This window comes from Podarcis liolepis, assembly GCF_965112155.1.
Source record: "Podarcis liolepis genome assembly, chromosome: 13".
NCBI lineage: Eukaryota > Metazoa > Chordata > Lepidosauria > Squamata > Lacertidae > Podarcis > Podarcis liolepis.
In genome coordinates, this window is record NC_139573.1 from 16,530,596 (window position 1) to 16,546,821 (window position 16,226).

The 16,226-nt window shown below is 44.7% G+C and overlaps 1 protein-coding gene and 1 long non-coding RNA gene across 4 annotated transcripts in view; one reads left to right on the forward strand and one right to left on the reverse strand.

Moving 5' to 3' along the window:
- The window catches only part of LOC310691132 (uncharacterized protein), a 17,022-nt gene continuing 796 nt past the window's right edge, over positions 1 to 16,226 (reverse strand). Inside the window, exons 2-21 of one of the 3 annotated variants that reach the window (XR_014518346.1) lie at positions 14,473 to 14,745; positions 14,010 to 14,121; positions 12,069 to 12,321; positions 11,806 to 11,955; positions 11,081 to 11,145; positions 10,473 to 10,696; positions 9,736 to 9,989; positions 9,201 to 9,329; positions 8,546 to 8,675; positions 8,409 to 8,444; positions 7,756 to 7,862; positions 7,323 to 7,397; positions 6,704 to 6,768; positions 4,624 to 4,847; positions 4,035 to 4,279; positions 2,937 to 3,059; positions 2,622 to 2,763; positions 2,417 to 2,467; positions 874 to 1,341; positions 1 to 704 (exon numbers count right to left, since the gene is read on the reverse strand). Coding sequence is in view for 2 of the 3 variants with exons in the window: in XM_083470732.1 (XP_083326858.1) it covers positions 1,061 to 1,341; positions 2,417 to 2,467; positions 2,622 to 2,763; positions 2,937 to 3,059; positions 4,035 to 4,279; positions 4,624 to 4,847; positions 6,704 to 6,768; positions 7,323 to 7,397; positions 7,756 to 7,862; positions 8,409 to 8,444; positions 8,546 to 8,675; positions 9,201 to 9,329; positions 9,736 to 9,989; positions 10,473 to 10,696; positions 11,081 to 11,145; positions 11,806 to 11,955; positions 12,069 to 12,321; positions 14,010 to 14,121; positions 14,473 to 14,745 (2,939 nt within the window). In the remaining variant the exon portion in view is untranslated. Of the gene's footprint in view, positions 1,342 to 2,416; positions 2,468 to 2,621; positions 2,764 to 2,936; positions 3,060 to 4,034; positions 4,280 to 4,623; positions 4,848 to 6,703; positions 6,769 to 7,322; positions 7,398 to 7,755; positions 7,863 to 8,408; positions 8,445 to 8,545; positions 8,676 to 9,200; positions 9,330 to 9,735; positions 9,990 to 10,472; positions 10,697 to 11,080; positions 11,146 to 11,805; positions 11,956 to 12,068; positions 12,322 to 14,009; positions 14,122 to 14,472; positions 14,746 to 16,226 lie in introns of all 3 variants that reach the window. The other 2 variants (XM_083470732.1, XM_083470733.1) reach the window with 2 other exon arrangements.
- The window catches only part of LOC310691209, a 7,999-nt gene continuing 7,703 nt past the window's right edge, over positions 15,931 to 16,226 (forward strand). The window contains exon 1 of the long non-coding RNA XR_014518380.1: positions 15,931 to 15,974. This is a non-coding gene — a long non-coding RNA (uncharacterized lncRNA). The remainder of the gene's footprint in view (positions 15,975 to 16,226) is intronic.

The window sequence follows — 16,226 nt, forward strand, 5'->3', positions numbered from 1 at the left end:
AGTCACAAAACTAATTTATTTGCAAGTGATAGTTTAGTATTTTCAACACAGCAACACCTGCACCCTTTGAACCAGGAAAGCAATTCATCAGTGGCGTAGCTAGCCACTTGGGTGCCCGTGCCGGTGCACACGCCCTGCGCCTCGGGGCAGGGTGAGTCACCCATGGGGGCAGGGCAAGCTGTCCATGGGGTGGGGTGAGCTGGGGCAGGGGCACACTGCGTGGAACCTCCATGGGGTCCACCCACCACCTCCAGCGGGCAGATGCAAGCCCCACGGTGCTGTTTTGGGCAGCGCGGAGCCTGCAGGCACCCGAGCCAGTGTGGCAGTCCTAGAGCCATGCCGCCTCTGAGGTCACGGCTCCATTGTCTGAAGTAAAATGTACAAGGAGGAGGATAATGAAGCCTTGAGAAGGGTTGGGCAGCAGCTGCAAGAGGCTCCGCAACTCAACTTTGTGCTGATGGATGGTGGCCAGTGAGGGCTGCGGTTGTGGTGTGAAGTTGTTGTTGTTGTCGTTGTCCTCCTCCTCCTTGGAGCAATGGAAGCCCACGGGACCCAACCGTAGCTCAGCTGTGGAAGCATTCAGTCTCACTCTCTCTTCCTCACACAGTAGTTCTAAGGAGAATGAGGTGACAGTGGAGTGTCGCACAACCCCAACCATCCAGTGTCCACTCCCAATGACATCAGCACCAACAAAGCTGAAGGCCCTAATGAGAGTGGGGGGAGAGTGGGGGAGAGAAATAAAGCTGATAATAGGGAGTGGGGTGTTACAGCTCCATATGAGAGTGCCTCTCAATCTACAGCAGAACATCATAGAGAGGTGGGGATGAGAATGGTATCTGGGCAACTGCCTAAGGGAGCAAAGGGGTGACATACTTGACAGAGTAGAGAACAGCCTCCTCCAATCACACTCCAGTTCTTATCATGGGAATATTGGAGGGTATGCATGTAAGTTCTTGGGAAAATACATGGTATGGCTTTGTCTTCAGGAGTCCCCTAGCAATAAGGAGGTGGATTTCTGGTGCCTTGAAAAGGGTCTTGTCTTCTGCCTTCCCTTGGGGCCTCATTGCCCTTCCAGGTCTTTCACGAGATGTGGATTTTTGGCCTTCAGTGCCTCATACAGCTTATTCTTGCACTGGAGGTCCCAGCTTGGCACAAGCTTGTAGAGCTCTCGCATCTTGTCTGGGTTAGTTTCCTGGGCAATGATTTTTTGGTATTGCTCCTCACTGAGGACGAAGGCATGCAAACTATCCAGCACCGGTTCCACTGGGATGGTCCGTTGGATTAGCACCTCCCTGTGCCGCTCAATGAAGTGCACGTTGGAAGAGTTTGGAAACTGCAGCCCTACCGGGAAAGAGAGAAAGAATGGAAATCTTTCTACAGGTTCACACTGCAGGCTTAAGACTGGTTCCCCAACTCATTCCTTCTTCCCCCATGCCCTGGGAATTGTAGTTCCATGAGGGGAGGGATTGTGAACAGAGCATTCCTAGTAGCTCACCTGCCTAAAATTCCCAGAATTCATTGGGCAAAGCCATAACTGTTGAAGAAGTATAAAACTGAAATAAGTGAGAGCTGTTGGAAGGGAGCCAAGGCTGGAGCCACCCCTACCATTAGGGAGAGTGAGGTGGCATCATAATTTGGGGTATCATAAATGACAGCAAATTGTCAGGCAATTAATTCATTACTATTTCACATAGTATTATATTTAGCTTTATCTTTTCTTACTTTAAAGCCCAGGAATTGATAGAGGGTGGGACTGAATGACACTTGGAATCCCTCCAAACTCTACAAATTCTATGCTTCTATTATTGTTGTTATCATTACTGAACCCAGCTTTCTTCCACAGAGGCAATTTTCCTCACTATCCAAATTCCACTATCCCCATATGGCCTAGGACCCTCATACTTATGGGACCTCCTCTCCTGGTATGCCTTGCGGAGGACCTTACGGTCCACAAACAATAACACCTTGGAGGTCCCGGGCCTCAATGAGGTTAGACTGGCCTTCTCAGCCCTGGCCCCAGCCTGGTGGAATGCTATGTCGCAAGAGACCAGGGCCTTGTGGCACTTGACATCTTTCTGCAGGGCCTACAAGATGGAGTTGTTCCTCCAGGCCTTTGGTCTGGGCCCAGTCTGACCCCCCTCTTTTTACAAGACCCTGCATGTAAGTGACCTCTCTCACTCCTCCAGGCAACCCAGAAACAATAGCTGACAGCCGCATCAGATGTTCGGTTTCTGAAAATTGTTCGAAAACCAGAACACTTACTTCCGGGTTTTTGGCATTTGAGAACCAAGGTACCACTGTACAAAAGTTATTTTTCATTTTTGTGCAGTGTATGTTCTACTGTGTCACCAGCACTTCCTATTGGGAGGAAGATAAGATACAAGTACAATGAAAGAAACAATTAAAACCTGCTGACCTTGTGCTGGGTGTATAATAGGAGAAGCCATCTGCCCTGAAGTTAACTCATCTGAAAATCAAGAAGAAAAAGTCAGTCAAAGAGGGAATGTGACCCCTGGTCCTTTTCCATCCTGCCTCCCAAGATATGACTCAACCTCACGATCATCCCTTGTTCAAAACTCACTTTTTTTAAAATGGGCCTTCATCCCTTGTTCAAAACTCACTTTTTTTTAAATGGGCCTTCCAAACAACTTCAGTTGTGCCCTTCTTCATCAGGTAGAAGTTGAACTTCTCTTGCATTTGTTCAGCAGACAGTTCTACGTACTGCTGCAGTTTCTCTGCATCCAGGTATTGAAGATGCAGTTCCTGTGGGAAAGAATGAAACCTCTGTAAGTGTGAATCTGGTTTGGCCCAACCCACCATTCCAAGGGAGTCAGATTAAAGGGTGAAGAAGGATCCTCGTTGAATTTCTCCCACTCTCAGACTTCACAGTCTTGGTTCTGCCCCATCAAAAAACCACCATCATCTTCATGTCTCACCTCAGGATTCACTGTGACATCCTCTGGAGTACTAAGAGAGACCTGAGAGCCAATCATCAGAGGTTTCAGGGTCACAGGGGGTTTCTCTATTCTCTTTGAATTTACTTCACGCTTATCGACCGCCTGGGAAGGGTAAAGAGAGTCACTTTTGACATACGCAGAGAGGGACCAAAATTTTTGGAAGACTAGATGCCTACAACATTCTTGGCATTGTAGCACCAGGTAATGCAGGAATGGGGAACCTGGTGTCCTCCAGATGTTGTTGGACTCATATCCTCCCCAACAAGCATGGGCCAAGGATGATGGGTTTCATAGTTCAAGCACATCTGCAGAGACATAGATTCTCCATATGAAATATAAAGAAAATTAAACCACTATGGCAATAGAAACTAAAATGTGGAGCGGAGATTTCCTGGCCTCATGAGGAACTGAAGGAAGCCAAGGCTCTTGGACTGGGCAGCCTGAACGATGAAGTGGCCAAGAGGTACCATGAATCCTGGGTCCACCTGCATCTTCTCTTGATGAGACCATGCAGGAAACCACAGAAGCCATGAAACTTCATTATTTGAATGAAGCATAAGAAGACATTTTAAGGAAAAGTTTAAATTGAGAAGGCAATATGATAGTGTGCTTTATCTCCCATGTGTCAACACTGCAAATCAGGAAGAATGTTTTTCCTCAGGAGTTATCTGAGAAAGCTCGTAACTACCAAGCTGATTCCTTAATGAACGAAGCAGTATTTGTTCATTGCTAAATACGTTTACTCTGAAGGAAGTGTTACTGATTTCAATGAAGGCTTCCAGGAGAATGTGCTTAGGATTTCACAAGTCAGTGACAACCCGTTTGTTTAGAGAACCAGACAGGCTGTGTAACAAATGAAAAGGGCATATTTCAATATTGGAAAAATCACTTTAAACCAACAGTGCTGGTGGGAAGCTAAGTAACCCAGCATTGGGCAACTTGCTAATCTTCTCTCTACTGGCATGTTGATGTTGGGTAGAAGAGATCAAGTCCAACAATTGTGCATAGTCGGGGTTAATATGATCAAGCAAATGATCCAGGCAATCGGGAATACCAGAGATGGAGATTCCTGGTTACCTTTATTATCGAAGGGTCATTGGGCAGAAGGTACAGGTGAAATGTTGGCGTTTCCAGATGAAGCCTATGATAGAGCAGTACAACAGTGTTGATCTTTTGCTTAAACCACTTTTTGAAAACGACTCCAAGGGAAGAGAACTTGGGGTTTTCCAACACAGCATGGTGAGGCTCCACTCTGTCTGGCTTCTCCAGCCTCATCCCCCCTTCAACAAAATGTGCAATGTAGACATGGGAACTATCTTCACCTGAAAAGACAAACATGTTAGCAGTGGGAAAGTGACAAAAATATCATCACTTAACCCTCCCTATTTCATGCAAGTATTCATTTTCTCATTGTAATTTAAGAGGTTTATAACATCATTTCACAGGACAATATGCTTGCATGGCAGCTTAAAACAGAATGCAAATCACAGAAAATAATAAAACAGCACAGTTGGAACATTTTGAAAAATTGAAACAAATCACAAAAGTCTGATATGCCAGCACTCCTGACCTCTAGAACCCACCCATAGCATTCTGGAAACATCAATGGACATTTAGGACTCCTCCTATTATGGTTATAATGCTGGAAACTTCTCCCCTGACATACCTTCAAGGCACAAGAAGTGAGGGATGCAAATGGATGCCACAGCCTCTGCTGCATCCACCTTAAAGTTGAGCAGAGGGCCAGCAACTTGCAACTCCTCAGTGTTCTGTTCTTCCAGGAGCTTCGGCCATGAATCAAAGTAGTATGTTAAGGTCACAGCTTCTTTCACTTCACATATGAGACCAGTATCATCGCAATGGAAGGAGCCAGCCTCAGTCGAGTGCACTCTGAATGGCACAAAGAGAAAGATGAAAAGGAAAAGGGGACCCCACTCGGTTTACCTTGGGATCTCAAATTTCAGCAGCTCCCTGAGCAATGCCAAAATTCAGCACCTTACCCAAGCCTCTTGCACTCCATTCTGAATAATAGTTGTGGCATCTCCTGCAGAGACCCTCAGGCTCCACACCCAGTGCAGCTGAAGTGGCCGTGCTCCCCTAAATTTGCCTTTGAATAGCTGACATTTGGGTTGTTGAACCAAACTGTGGGAATGTTGAGGGTGGCAAGAGAGGGTATATTGATTATTAATATCCTAACTTGCGCTAGCAAGTTTCTTTATTTAGCAAAGTGCATTCCCCTTCTTACGCAGCAGAAACTGGTTGCAGACTCGTGTGAGTCTCTTAAGACTATAGGCAATTCAATCTGGCTTGTCCAGATTGAGATGTATTCCTGGTAAGACCCCTTTAGGTAAAGGTAAAGGACCCCTGACAGTTAAGTCCAGTCAAAGACGACTCTGGGGTTGCGGTGTTCATCTTGCTTTACTGGCTGAGAGAGCTGGCATTTCTCCGCAGACAGTTTTTCTGGGTCATGTGGCCAGCATGACTAAACTGCTTTTGGCAAAACCAGAGCGGTGCACGGAAATGCCATTTACCTTCCCGCCAGAGCGGTACCTATTTATCCACTTGCACTTCAACCTGCTAGGTTGGCTGATTAAAGACCCCTTTAATCCCTCCTAAAAGAATAAAGACACTGCAGTCTTATTCATAAGTGCTAAAAAGTCGTTTACTTACATTCAAAGAGAACACAGTGTGAATCCTGAAGGCAGGCTTAAGGCTTAAAGTTACAAGTATGTACAATGTGCATTTACCCCATATCAGGGAATAACCCAGTGCTGGCTGAGAGCCAGCAGTGCAGTCCAAGCTGGAAGCAGGTCGAAGGTGAAAGGTGAAAGAGAGAGGACGGGTGCATGACTTGGCCTCTTATCAGGTCTGGTAAGGTTACAACCACCTGCTAGTCACATGCAAGAGGAAGGATGCTCCAGCCAAGTGCAACAGGAAGTTCAGCTGGCTGGACCCAACATTCCCCTGCATGTCCACTCTAGCAAAACAGGCAATGTTGTACTTGACTGCTCTGGTGGATTACATCCCACAAAAACTAGTAGAGAAGAACAAGATAAATTGATTTTGGGGCAATGGCAATAATGCCAAGGAAGGGACAGGGGACAAGAGGAGCTGAAATGACTCCCTTGCTTCAAGAAACTCATTGGGTTATCTTGGGCCAGTCACTGCCTCTTAGCCTAAAGTACCTCACAGAGTTGTGAGGGGGAAATGGAGAGGGGAAAACCATGCATGCCAACTTGAACTCCTTGGGAGAAAGGTGGAATATTTTTAAGGAAAAGAAACAACAATTCCTCCAAAAATCCAGACTCCAGATTTTTCACCTTTCTCAAACTCTGCATCCTTCTTTTGATGCTACCCCAACCTGAAAAGGGGGTGGGATATATACAACTGGAAGTTAGCAACAGCAGTGCTTCAGTGTAATGTTTTTCCCCAGCTCTGCTCCATGGAACCAAGGAATTCCTCAGTGAAGACATCAGGAATGGTGGTTAAGCTTCCTTCAGAGAGAATTTGTCCACCACAACTGACCGTTCACTGCAATATGCAGATCACAGATGTACTCTGCATAAGTTTTACCAAGAACCACCATATGTGGTGACTGTGAGACCCACAGAAACCAGATGTGCTCTGTTGGACAATTCAAAGTAGAAACCACTCCCTGAGGGGATAATGTTTCAAAAGGTCTGAGAGAGATAGAGATGATAGAGATGATAGAGATAGAGAGATAGCGAGAGAGAGAGATCACACACCTGTAAGCTTCATGGCCCCTTTCTGAGTCCCAAACCACCTCTGGTTTTATTTTTTCTGGAAGATCCTATAATGAAACCATAATCATTCATGTAGATGCCAGAATCCACATCCCATCTGGAAACAGGGCATTATTGTCTGTTCCTAAGACCCTTGAGACCACACCCTTCTAAAACAGATGTGACACAGGAAGATTCCACACTAAACCGGAATCACAGCATTAGAGTTCTGCAGTAGTGCAATGATCTTTTTAGATGGAAAGTGTTTAAGCACTGGAAAATATGGGACAATTTGAAATGTTACATCAACTGGACCGCCCGTAAGATAAGAGCGAGGCAAGATGATTCCCAACTAAATGGAAACACAGTGTGCTAAGTGTGCATTGCAATGACTCTCGCCATGAGTTATTAGCACAAGGAAACAGCTGTTTAGATGCAGCCTTATTTCCTGCTATCAGACTCTAGCTTTGAATAACAAATATGTAAATAATTACCTAAGATGGGATAGTTGCTAACCTTAGGGGACTAGAAATTTAAATTCAGTGGCTTCATGTTAAAAATATCTTTGTGTACCTTATTCCTGTGGGCGGGAAATGCACATCAAGACAGGTCAGCCTCTTACCTCACTGGGACACCGGCCACACGGCACACTTTCCCCAGAACCTGCTGAGTTCTCCATCTTCATGCTTCCTTCCCTCTGTAAATATGAGCAAAGCAAGATGATTCCCAACTAAATGTAAGCACAGCAAGGCAAGAAGATTCCACATGAAATTGGAATCACATAATTACAATTGTGCAGAAATGCAATGCTTTGTTTTTTATTATTTTTTTAAGCACTAGGAGCAACCTGTTTGGAAACAGCCTTGTGGCTCAATACCAGCAATTAGTGCCGACTAGCAAGATGATTAATTAATGTACAAAAATACCTAAAGAGGGACAAGGGCTTTTTACAGTGCACAAGAAATTCAAATTCAGAACCTTTCTGTTAGAAGTACCAATATAGGCTTCATTATCATGGGTGGTCAATGCAAATGAGAAGAATGCCCACCCTTTACCTCACTGAGACACCAGTTGCTTGTGATAATCTCCCCAGAACCTACTGGGTTCTCCATCTTCATGCTTCTTTGTTCCCCTTCATATAAAGGGGATTCTGAGTGTGGTGCTGTAAAAGAATGACAATTATTTGCCTGCTATGACTTTTGGAAGTTGGTTTGCAGGGTGAACACATAAAAATACAGTATTTCTTAAGAACCCATAGGATGTGAAGAGTAGCGCCTTGTGTGAGGCCAAAATTCCCTCACTTCTCTCTTTCCATACTACTCAATTCACTATGTTATAGTTACAAAGCCCTGCAGTACCCTCTAGGAACCAGTCTCACTGCCCAAAATTCGCCTCTGGTGTGGATTGTGGCTAATGCCATGTTTCTGTCTCAGGGTTGGCCCAATACATTTTTCTACCTGAGGCAAACCAGAAAATACCCCCTATCTAACCTGATTAAGACACTGAACAGAAACGAGGTGATCACTACTACCCACTATGATCTTAGAAACATCCTCTTAATCCTTAAAAAAAAGAGAGTATTTCTTCAGTGTTGTTGAGAGCACATTGAGCAGCAGGTTGGCCTTGGTGACTTCCAAAGTCTGTTCCAACCCCAAAAGCTCAGCCTGGGTCAACCTTGTGGTAGAGCCATCTCATCTCCCCTACTGACCTTGTTCTGGATGTGGGCCTGAAAACTTCAGCTCCTCTGAAAGAGACCAGGAAAGAGGCAGTCAGATGGGATGTCCTTTCCAGCCTGCCTCCTGAGCTATGGCCCAACCTTGTGGTCCTCCCTCAGCCAAAGCTCACCTTGCCTCACATGGGCTTCCCAGACCAGTTCATTCGTGCTCCTCTCTATCAGGTTGAAGTTGAGCTTGCCTTGCATGAATTCAGCACTGATTTCGAGGAACTGCTCCTCCATGTATTGAAGCTCCAGTTCCTGTGAAAAAGCTCTGTAGGTGTGAATGTGACTTAACTGATGGACATTTTATCTCCAAATGCTGAGAAGAAGCTGAACTGAACTAGCAGACTTTACTCTGGGCATAATCACACTCAGACTCTGGGTTTAGGAGATGCAAGCAGCCATGGTTGTTTTTGCATCTCAGCAGGAGAGACACCAAAAATGTCTCCTTTACCAAGATGAGGATGAAGAAAAAGGAAGTAGTAAATGACATATCAGTGTAGCACCTGAGAGGACGTCAGCACAGGTTAGGTCAGACAGGACAATCTAGGAAACCGGGAAGTCTCTGTCCTCCTCTGCCTCCCTTTCCCCATGCAGACATATTTGCCTCAAGTGCAAGCTGAGATGCATCACACCACTTCCGATGTAATTCCCCCACCTCCCCACCATTCAAAAGGGGGTAAACAAAAGACTGAAGGGATCCTGGTTTGCTTCCTCCCATTGTTAAACCTCACAGCCTTGGTTCCCTCCAGACAACCCCTGTAATCATCTCTGGTCTCCTACCTCAGGGCAGACTGTGACGCCATCTAAATTTTGGATGAAGACGCGAGAGCCAATCTTCAAAGGCTTGAGTGCTCCAGAGGGTTTGGGCAGTCTCCTTGAAGGCCACATTTCCTCAAATTTATAGACATTCTGGGAACGGCAAACATGGTCACTTTGGAGACATGAAAGGAAGACACCAAATCTATGGAACACAGGGTCCCTTTGCTTACTCCTGGATCTCGGATAGAGAGAGATCCAAAAGAGATGCCTCCTCTCCCAAGGATGGCATGGAGAAGAGGGAAGTAGAGGTCAGCAACCCAAAGAATTTCACTCTAGCCTGAAGGAAGGTCAGCAAAGGTTAAAGGACAGTCTAGGAAAACTTAGAGAGTCCTCTCTCTAACTACTTTCACCCATGCAGCTACATCAGCCTTCAGCACATACGGAGTTGCATCTCAGCACTTCCAACAGAACAGACATTCAATAGTATCATTGTTTTCATAATCAAAATCAGACTAATAATCTAGCCTGCCAATCAGAGTTGGAGATTCTTAGTTACCTTTCTTAGGGAAGAGTCATTGGGTAGGAGGTACAGGTGGAATTTTGGGACTGAGATTTCCAGCTCCTGATAGAGCAGCGCCATGGCGTGGACCATTATCTTTCGCTTAAACAATGCCTTTTTGAAGATGACCCCACAGGTATAGAAGCGGGGGGCTTTCAATACAGCATGATACGGCTGCACGCGATCTGGCTTCTTCAGTCTCATCTTTCCTTCAACAAAATGTGCTATGTAGACATGGGAACTGTCTTTCCCTGAAAAGAAACACAAGGGAAACATGGGCAAACAGTTCACTATACTGTAGACTTGAGTATGGGTGAGAAAACTCACCCCTTCTCCCTTCCTGCTTAATGCAAGTCAAGCCATTGGCCTGATCCAGGAGACCCATTCTATGTTCTTAAGTGTTTCTTTTGTTATCATAATCTAGAGGTGTTTTTAAAAGCCCACATTGCAGAGCAATGTCCTCCCAAAGCAAGTTACAGTACAAAATACAGTATACAGCAAGTCATACAGTACAAATAGAGTAAGTCAAAGAAAAAAGCAGAATTCTTGCAAAAAGACAGAATTCTTGCAAAATCAAAAGAAGCCACAAAAGGCAGATAAAGCATTGTGATCCACTGAACCAGCCCATAGCATTATTCAGCCAATAAGAAATGTACATGATAGACAAAAGGAAGAATCTTAAACAGGAATGAGTATTAACACACTATTCTTGGAAGCTTTTCCTCCTACCATACCTGTAAGACACAAGAAGTGAGGGAAGTGGACTTCTGCCACAGCTTCTTCTGGATCCGCTCGGATGTTGAGCAAAGGACCAGCAACAGCCAGCTCTATCATTTGCCATTCATGCAGGTGTTGAGTCCATGAATCAAAGTGGTATGTGATGGTCACAGCTCCCCTTACCTTAAATATAAGGTCAGTACAACAGCAAAGGAAGGAGCCAGCCTCAGTGAAGCAAAATCTGAAGGCAAGAAAGACAAAAGGGGTTGAAAGAGATTGATGCAGCTTCCTCTACTGTTCCGGCTGATACTCTTATAAGCAATTTGGGGGTCATGTCAAATGTGCTCTCTTGATAACAATGATCATTAGCAGTATTTCAGTCCAGCATTGACTGGAATTTTGGTACTTAACTTTGGCTCTTCATCTTATACTGTGCTGTGGCATGGGCGAGGGGCAGGATTTATGTTAGGGGGTACATGCTTTATGTCCACTACTCATCTTCCACAGCGATGTGCACCCACAGGGGCAAGCAGAGTATGCCTTAGGGAGCACCGCAATGTGGGAGCATCACCATATCCATATGCAATGCAGAAAACATTCTCTGACGGTAGGAAGTACTACTCGCCTGTAAGTTTCATGGCTCCTTTGTGAATCCCAAACTTTCTCTGGTCTTATCTTTCCTGGAAGCTCCTATAACAAAGAATAAAGGGTCCGAATTGATACCATATTTCTCCTCCTATCTGAAAATAGGAACACCCACTATGACCACATCAAGGATCCCTTCTTGAGCTCCACCCCACAGCTCCACATTGCTAAAAGCTCTTTATACCTGCTGCATTCTGTATTCATTTTTAGTATAGTAATTGGACCTGTGCTGAATTCTGAAATACTGTGTGAACTGCTGATCCATTAAAAAAAAACTTTAAAAGAAGATATAATCTTCCAAAATATCTCATTATGGTGATTATAGCATGGCTGCAACCCAAACATCCATTAACATTTCCTCCCTAAGTACTGATGAGGGGGAAGAAGGGGACACGGTGGGTTGGCACTTGGTGTCCATCCATACCAGATTCTCCCACTCTTTCACCCAGAGAATTATTTCTGGAGACACCTGTGGACATGGCAGTATTGGAAAGTTCTGTACCACAATGCATGCAAATGAAGAAAGATTTAAGCTCCGGGAAACAGGAGGATTGCAATGTAACAAATAGCTGGACCCCCCACAAAATATGAGTGAGGCAAGAAGATTCCAAACTAAACTGGATACACTGTGTCATAAGTGCCCACTTGCCATGGTTTATTAGCACATGGAGCCCCCTGTTTTGATGCAGCCAGTACAACCCTTACCTCACTGGGACACTGGATGCACATGACGCTTTCTCCAGGATCTTCAGAATGCTCCATTTTCTGGTTCCTCATTTCCTTTCTGAATAGGAGGGATTCAGACTGCAGCACTGACTGGTCAGAAACCTGGGCTTTATTTTTAAACCAATATGACTGTTGTGAAAATGAAGAAAGGTGCAAAAAATGACCTTGAGGAATAAGAATGACATGAAGTCAAATCCACCCAGTACTGCAAATAGTAGGATCAGAACAGAAGCTGGACGTACCATTTCTAAACATTCCAGGAACCGACAACAAGCTTGTTCTCCCCTTTCCAGGATTATACTTAGCAATTTTTTGATTTTCTCTTTAGAATCTTTCTCCATTTTGAAAACATCCTTGTATTCTTGTAGTGTGATGACAGAGCAAGAGTGTAGGGTGTGCAAAACGAAGTCTAGGTCCTCTTCAAGAATTTCAATCAACTGTTCTCTTCCCTTGCAGATCATCTCATCACTAAAGAATGCGTATCTTTTCAACGACCTGTGGCAGAAACAGAAGCAGGGGAAGAACTGGAACCTGGTTAGGTGGCCAACTTGCAGCCAGTGGACCATCGGTAGCTCTCAGCTGCACACCTTGGGGCCCACCAAGACTTGGGGAACCTTGCCTTCTTTTCTTAGCCTTAAGCTGTGCAATTTGACCATCATAATCAGGTGTGCCAGCAGGTGAAGAGGGAGCTAAAAGCGTACGTGTGAAATGAGTGGAGGGGAAAGTGGTGTGTGCAAGAGAGAGTGGGAATGAGAATTGTGAAGGTGGGTGTGTCTGTGCACATATCTGAGCAAGTGTGCAGCCCCCAACACACTACTCACCTGCACACACAACCGTCAGGGATAAAAAGGTTGCCCTGCTGTCCCCCATTCTAGAACAACAACAACAACAAATTTATACCCTGTCCATCTGGCTGGGTTTTCCCAGCCACTCTGGGCAGCTCCCAAGAGAATATTAAAAACATGATAAAACATCAAACATTAAAAACTTCCCTAAACAGGGCTGCCTTCAGATTTCTTCTAAAAGTCAGATAGTTGTTTACTTCCTTCCTTGACATCTGATGGGAGTCTATGAAATAGACTCCCTCGAATATCCTCCCAGTAACCCCAGTCAGTTCTTATCTTTAGTTCTTATCTTAGCATTATTATCTTTATATGAGCAGGATGGGGGAGGCTGAGAAACAGTCCACACAGTGGCTTCGTTGTAGAGGCAAAATCTAACCCGGACTTCCCTGTTTCACAGCTCACTATATTCCAGCGGCTCTGCACCTTTATGGTTGTGGAGTGAGGACGGCCTGAAAAGTATCTGGCAGCTGACAGCTTCAGCAGAAAATATGCACTTTGGTTTTACTGCCCAACGGTTGACTTAGAAAGTCATCTGTGGGCAGGAAACGGAAAGGTTCAACATGGTGATTTAAAAAATATTCTTTCTTCCAAGCAGCCTTTTCCTTTAAAAAGCACACACACAATTATTAAATTGATGCTAAAGCATTTATTTGTTTTAAGCAGAAGAGCTTGCTAAATTACTTACAATGTTTACAGTGGTACTTCGGGTTAAGTACTTAATTCGTTCCGGAGGTCCGTTCTTAACCTGAAACTGTTCTTAACCTGAAGCACCACTTTAGCTAATGGGGCCTCCTATATACTTTTCAGATATATACATTTCACTGATTTTACAATCATTTTGACATTTAAAAACTTTACTTCCTTCCCCTTCTTTCTGCAGTTCCTTAAATTTATTTTTAATATTTTCTGCATATCCAGATTAGCTTAACTTGCTCATGTATTTATCTTCTTTATATATATATATATATACTCTTATGTAGCTGCAGGTTATTACAATAATCCTGCCAGTGTTTTTATCTGTTTACAATTTATCTGTAAATATTCAATAAACCATTTCCATTATTTTATATAAAAAAGTTTGTTATCTTGGTTTGTTACTCTTCCGGTAAGTTTCTCCATTTCTGCATATTCTATAAGTTTTTGTATCCATTCTTCCTTTGCTTGGACTTCTTCTTTCCATTTTTGGGCAAGTAACATTCTTGTCATATAATGTTTAAAATTGAAGCGTTTTGCATTTGTTTTGCATTGAGAGTGTAGTTTGGTGTAGTGTTAACTGAGAGGGGAAAACACATTGCTAAAATGGTGGCTTCAGTCACTTAAGTAAAGTGTAGAAATTACCCTTTGGTGGCTCTTTCTGATGAAAGCAGCTCCTCCAGACCTTGAATAATTTTTGAAGACAATACTACAGCTGTCCGATGCCTTGAAACATGTATTTTGGCGGGTTGCTCTGCTGTTAGATATATTGAGAAAATGAGTACACACAAACAGTTTTAGTTAATCAAGCCCATGGCTTAGCTGAAGTTCTGCCAGAACCTTCAGGGCCAGGAGGCATATGTAAGCAGAGGGGAAGGGATAATATTGTTCTGAAGTGATGGCATTGATTTTATAAAATCATTGTGAAACTTGAAGAGATACTGATTTCAGAGTCTTCCCTCCGATTTTGTCCAGAATACATATTCAGAATGCTGCACAGATTTGAGACACACCCAAAGCCCTTCCAAGAAGCTTCCTTTACACCCAGCCCCACTCCTAGAAGAAGACCATCAGACTCAGCCAATGTTCTCCCTTCCAAGTTCCTTACCTTTCCCGATGAGACGAAAGAGCCATTCTGGCAAGGGCTCACATTCAATGGCCTTCAGCACCTCTGACACCACCTCCACAGAATAATCCTCAGCACAGTATGTAAGCAGCAATTCTGTGAGCTCCCAAAGATTTGCTTCCTCCAGCAACCCCTTGGGGATACTGACATAGCCTTCCTTGAAGGGGAACACGCTGAGTTTATCCTTGAACTGCTTCAGATCTGACTCCTTCAAGGTTTTCAGGGTGACCAGCAGGCATAAATGTGTAATCCTTACTGTTGGAATTATTGGTGTTAGTAGCAGTATTGAACAGAAAAAACCCAGCGTTCCTACATTCCCCTTCTCCTTCTCTTCCTGTTGGAAAACCTTGAATAGGTAGCACTAAGTGGGAAAGGGCCGTGGATCAGTGGTAGATCACATGCATACAAAGGATTCCAGGTTGAATCCCTGGAAACTCCAGATAGGTCTGGGAAATATTCCTGCCTAAAACCTTGGAATGAGCTGGACCAACTGGTCCAATGTGCCCTAAGGCAGCTTTCCATCTTTCTATGATTTCCAATGATTCCAGCAATCAGCCTGACTCAGAAGACAGAAAAAACTCCAAGGGGGTTAGGAAGGCCTGAAGACTCTATTAATTTACATGCCTCTTCTTAGCTATTTGCAGGCTTCAAACATGAAGGAAAGAAGACTGCATTCCACAAGGAAAAATCTGAACCCCAAATCCAAAGGACCACAAGAAATTCATGTAAACTGTTTCTTTGCTGTTCTCTGCATCCTAAGATGAAGATACCGTATTTGCAATTTATTAAGCATTGGCAAGGGACACAGGTGGTGCTGTGGGTTAAACCACAGAGCCTAGGACTTGCCAATCCGAAGGTCAGTGGTTCGAATCCTCACGACGGGGTGAGCTCCCATTGCACAGTCCCAGCTTCTGCCAACCTAGCAGTTTGAAAGCACGTCAAAGTGCAAGTAGATAAATAGGTACCGCTCTGGCGGGAAGGTAAACGGCGTTTCCATGCACTGCTCTGGTTCACCAAAAGCAGCTTAGTCATGCTGGCCACATGACCCAGAAGCTGTACGCTGGCTCCCTCGGCCAATAAAGCAAGATGAGCGCCGCAACCCCAGAATCGGCCACAACTGGACCTAATGGTCAGGGGTCCCTTTACCTTTACCTTTAAGCATTGGCAATCCGATTGTTGAAAGCTACTGAGAATTACTGTCATCAGCCAAAAGCTTTCTATAGAAAACAGTGCATGTACTAAAAGTATCTCAGCTTGATATTTTTTGTCATTTATTGCTGCACTTTGGGGCTAGGCTAATCTAGGAGCAGGGAGTCTCAAGCCCTGTGGCCAAATGGGCTCCTCCAGGCCCCTCCTTCAAGCCCTTGGAATGCTCCCCAGGCCACACCCCTCACTGACCCCGCCTGGAAACCCTCCTGGGTGTCTCTGCCTTCCTGGAATGGGGCCTTGAGCTCAGATCAGGGCTGGCGTACTCATGAGGCAAGGTGAGGCATGATCCACAGGAGCAGCAGATCCCAATGCAGATCGTTATTCCCCACCTTGTTCCTGATGTTCCTTCTTCCCTGGTGGGGAGCCATTTTTCTGTTTCGCCTCAGGCGCTAAACTCTCTTGGGGGCAGCCCTAGCTCCGACAAAGCTTCTTTCTGGTCTAGATGGAGGGCAGAGGGATGTGTGAAAATATTAGCCCACTTTCCGCAGGTAACATTGACACCCGTCATTCTGCTCCCTTTCACTGCT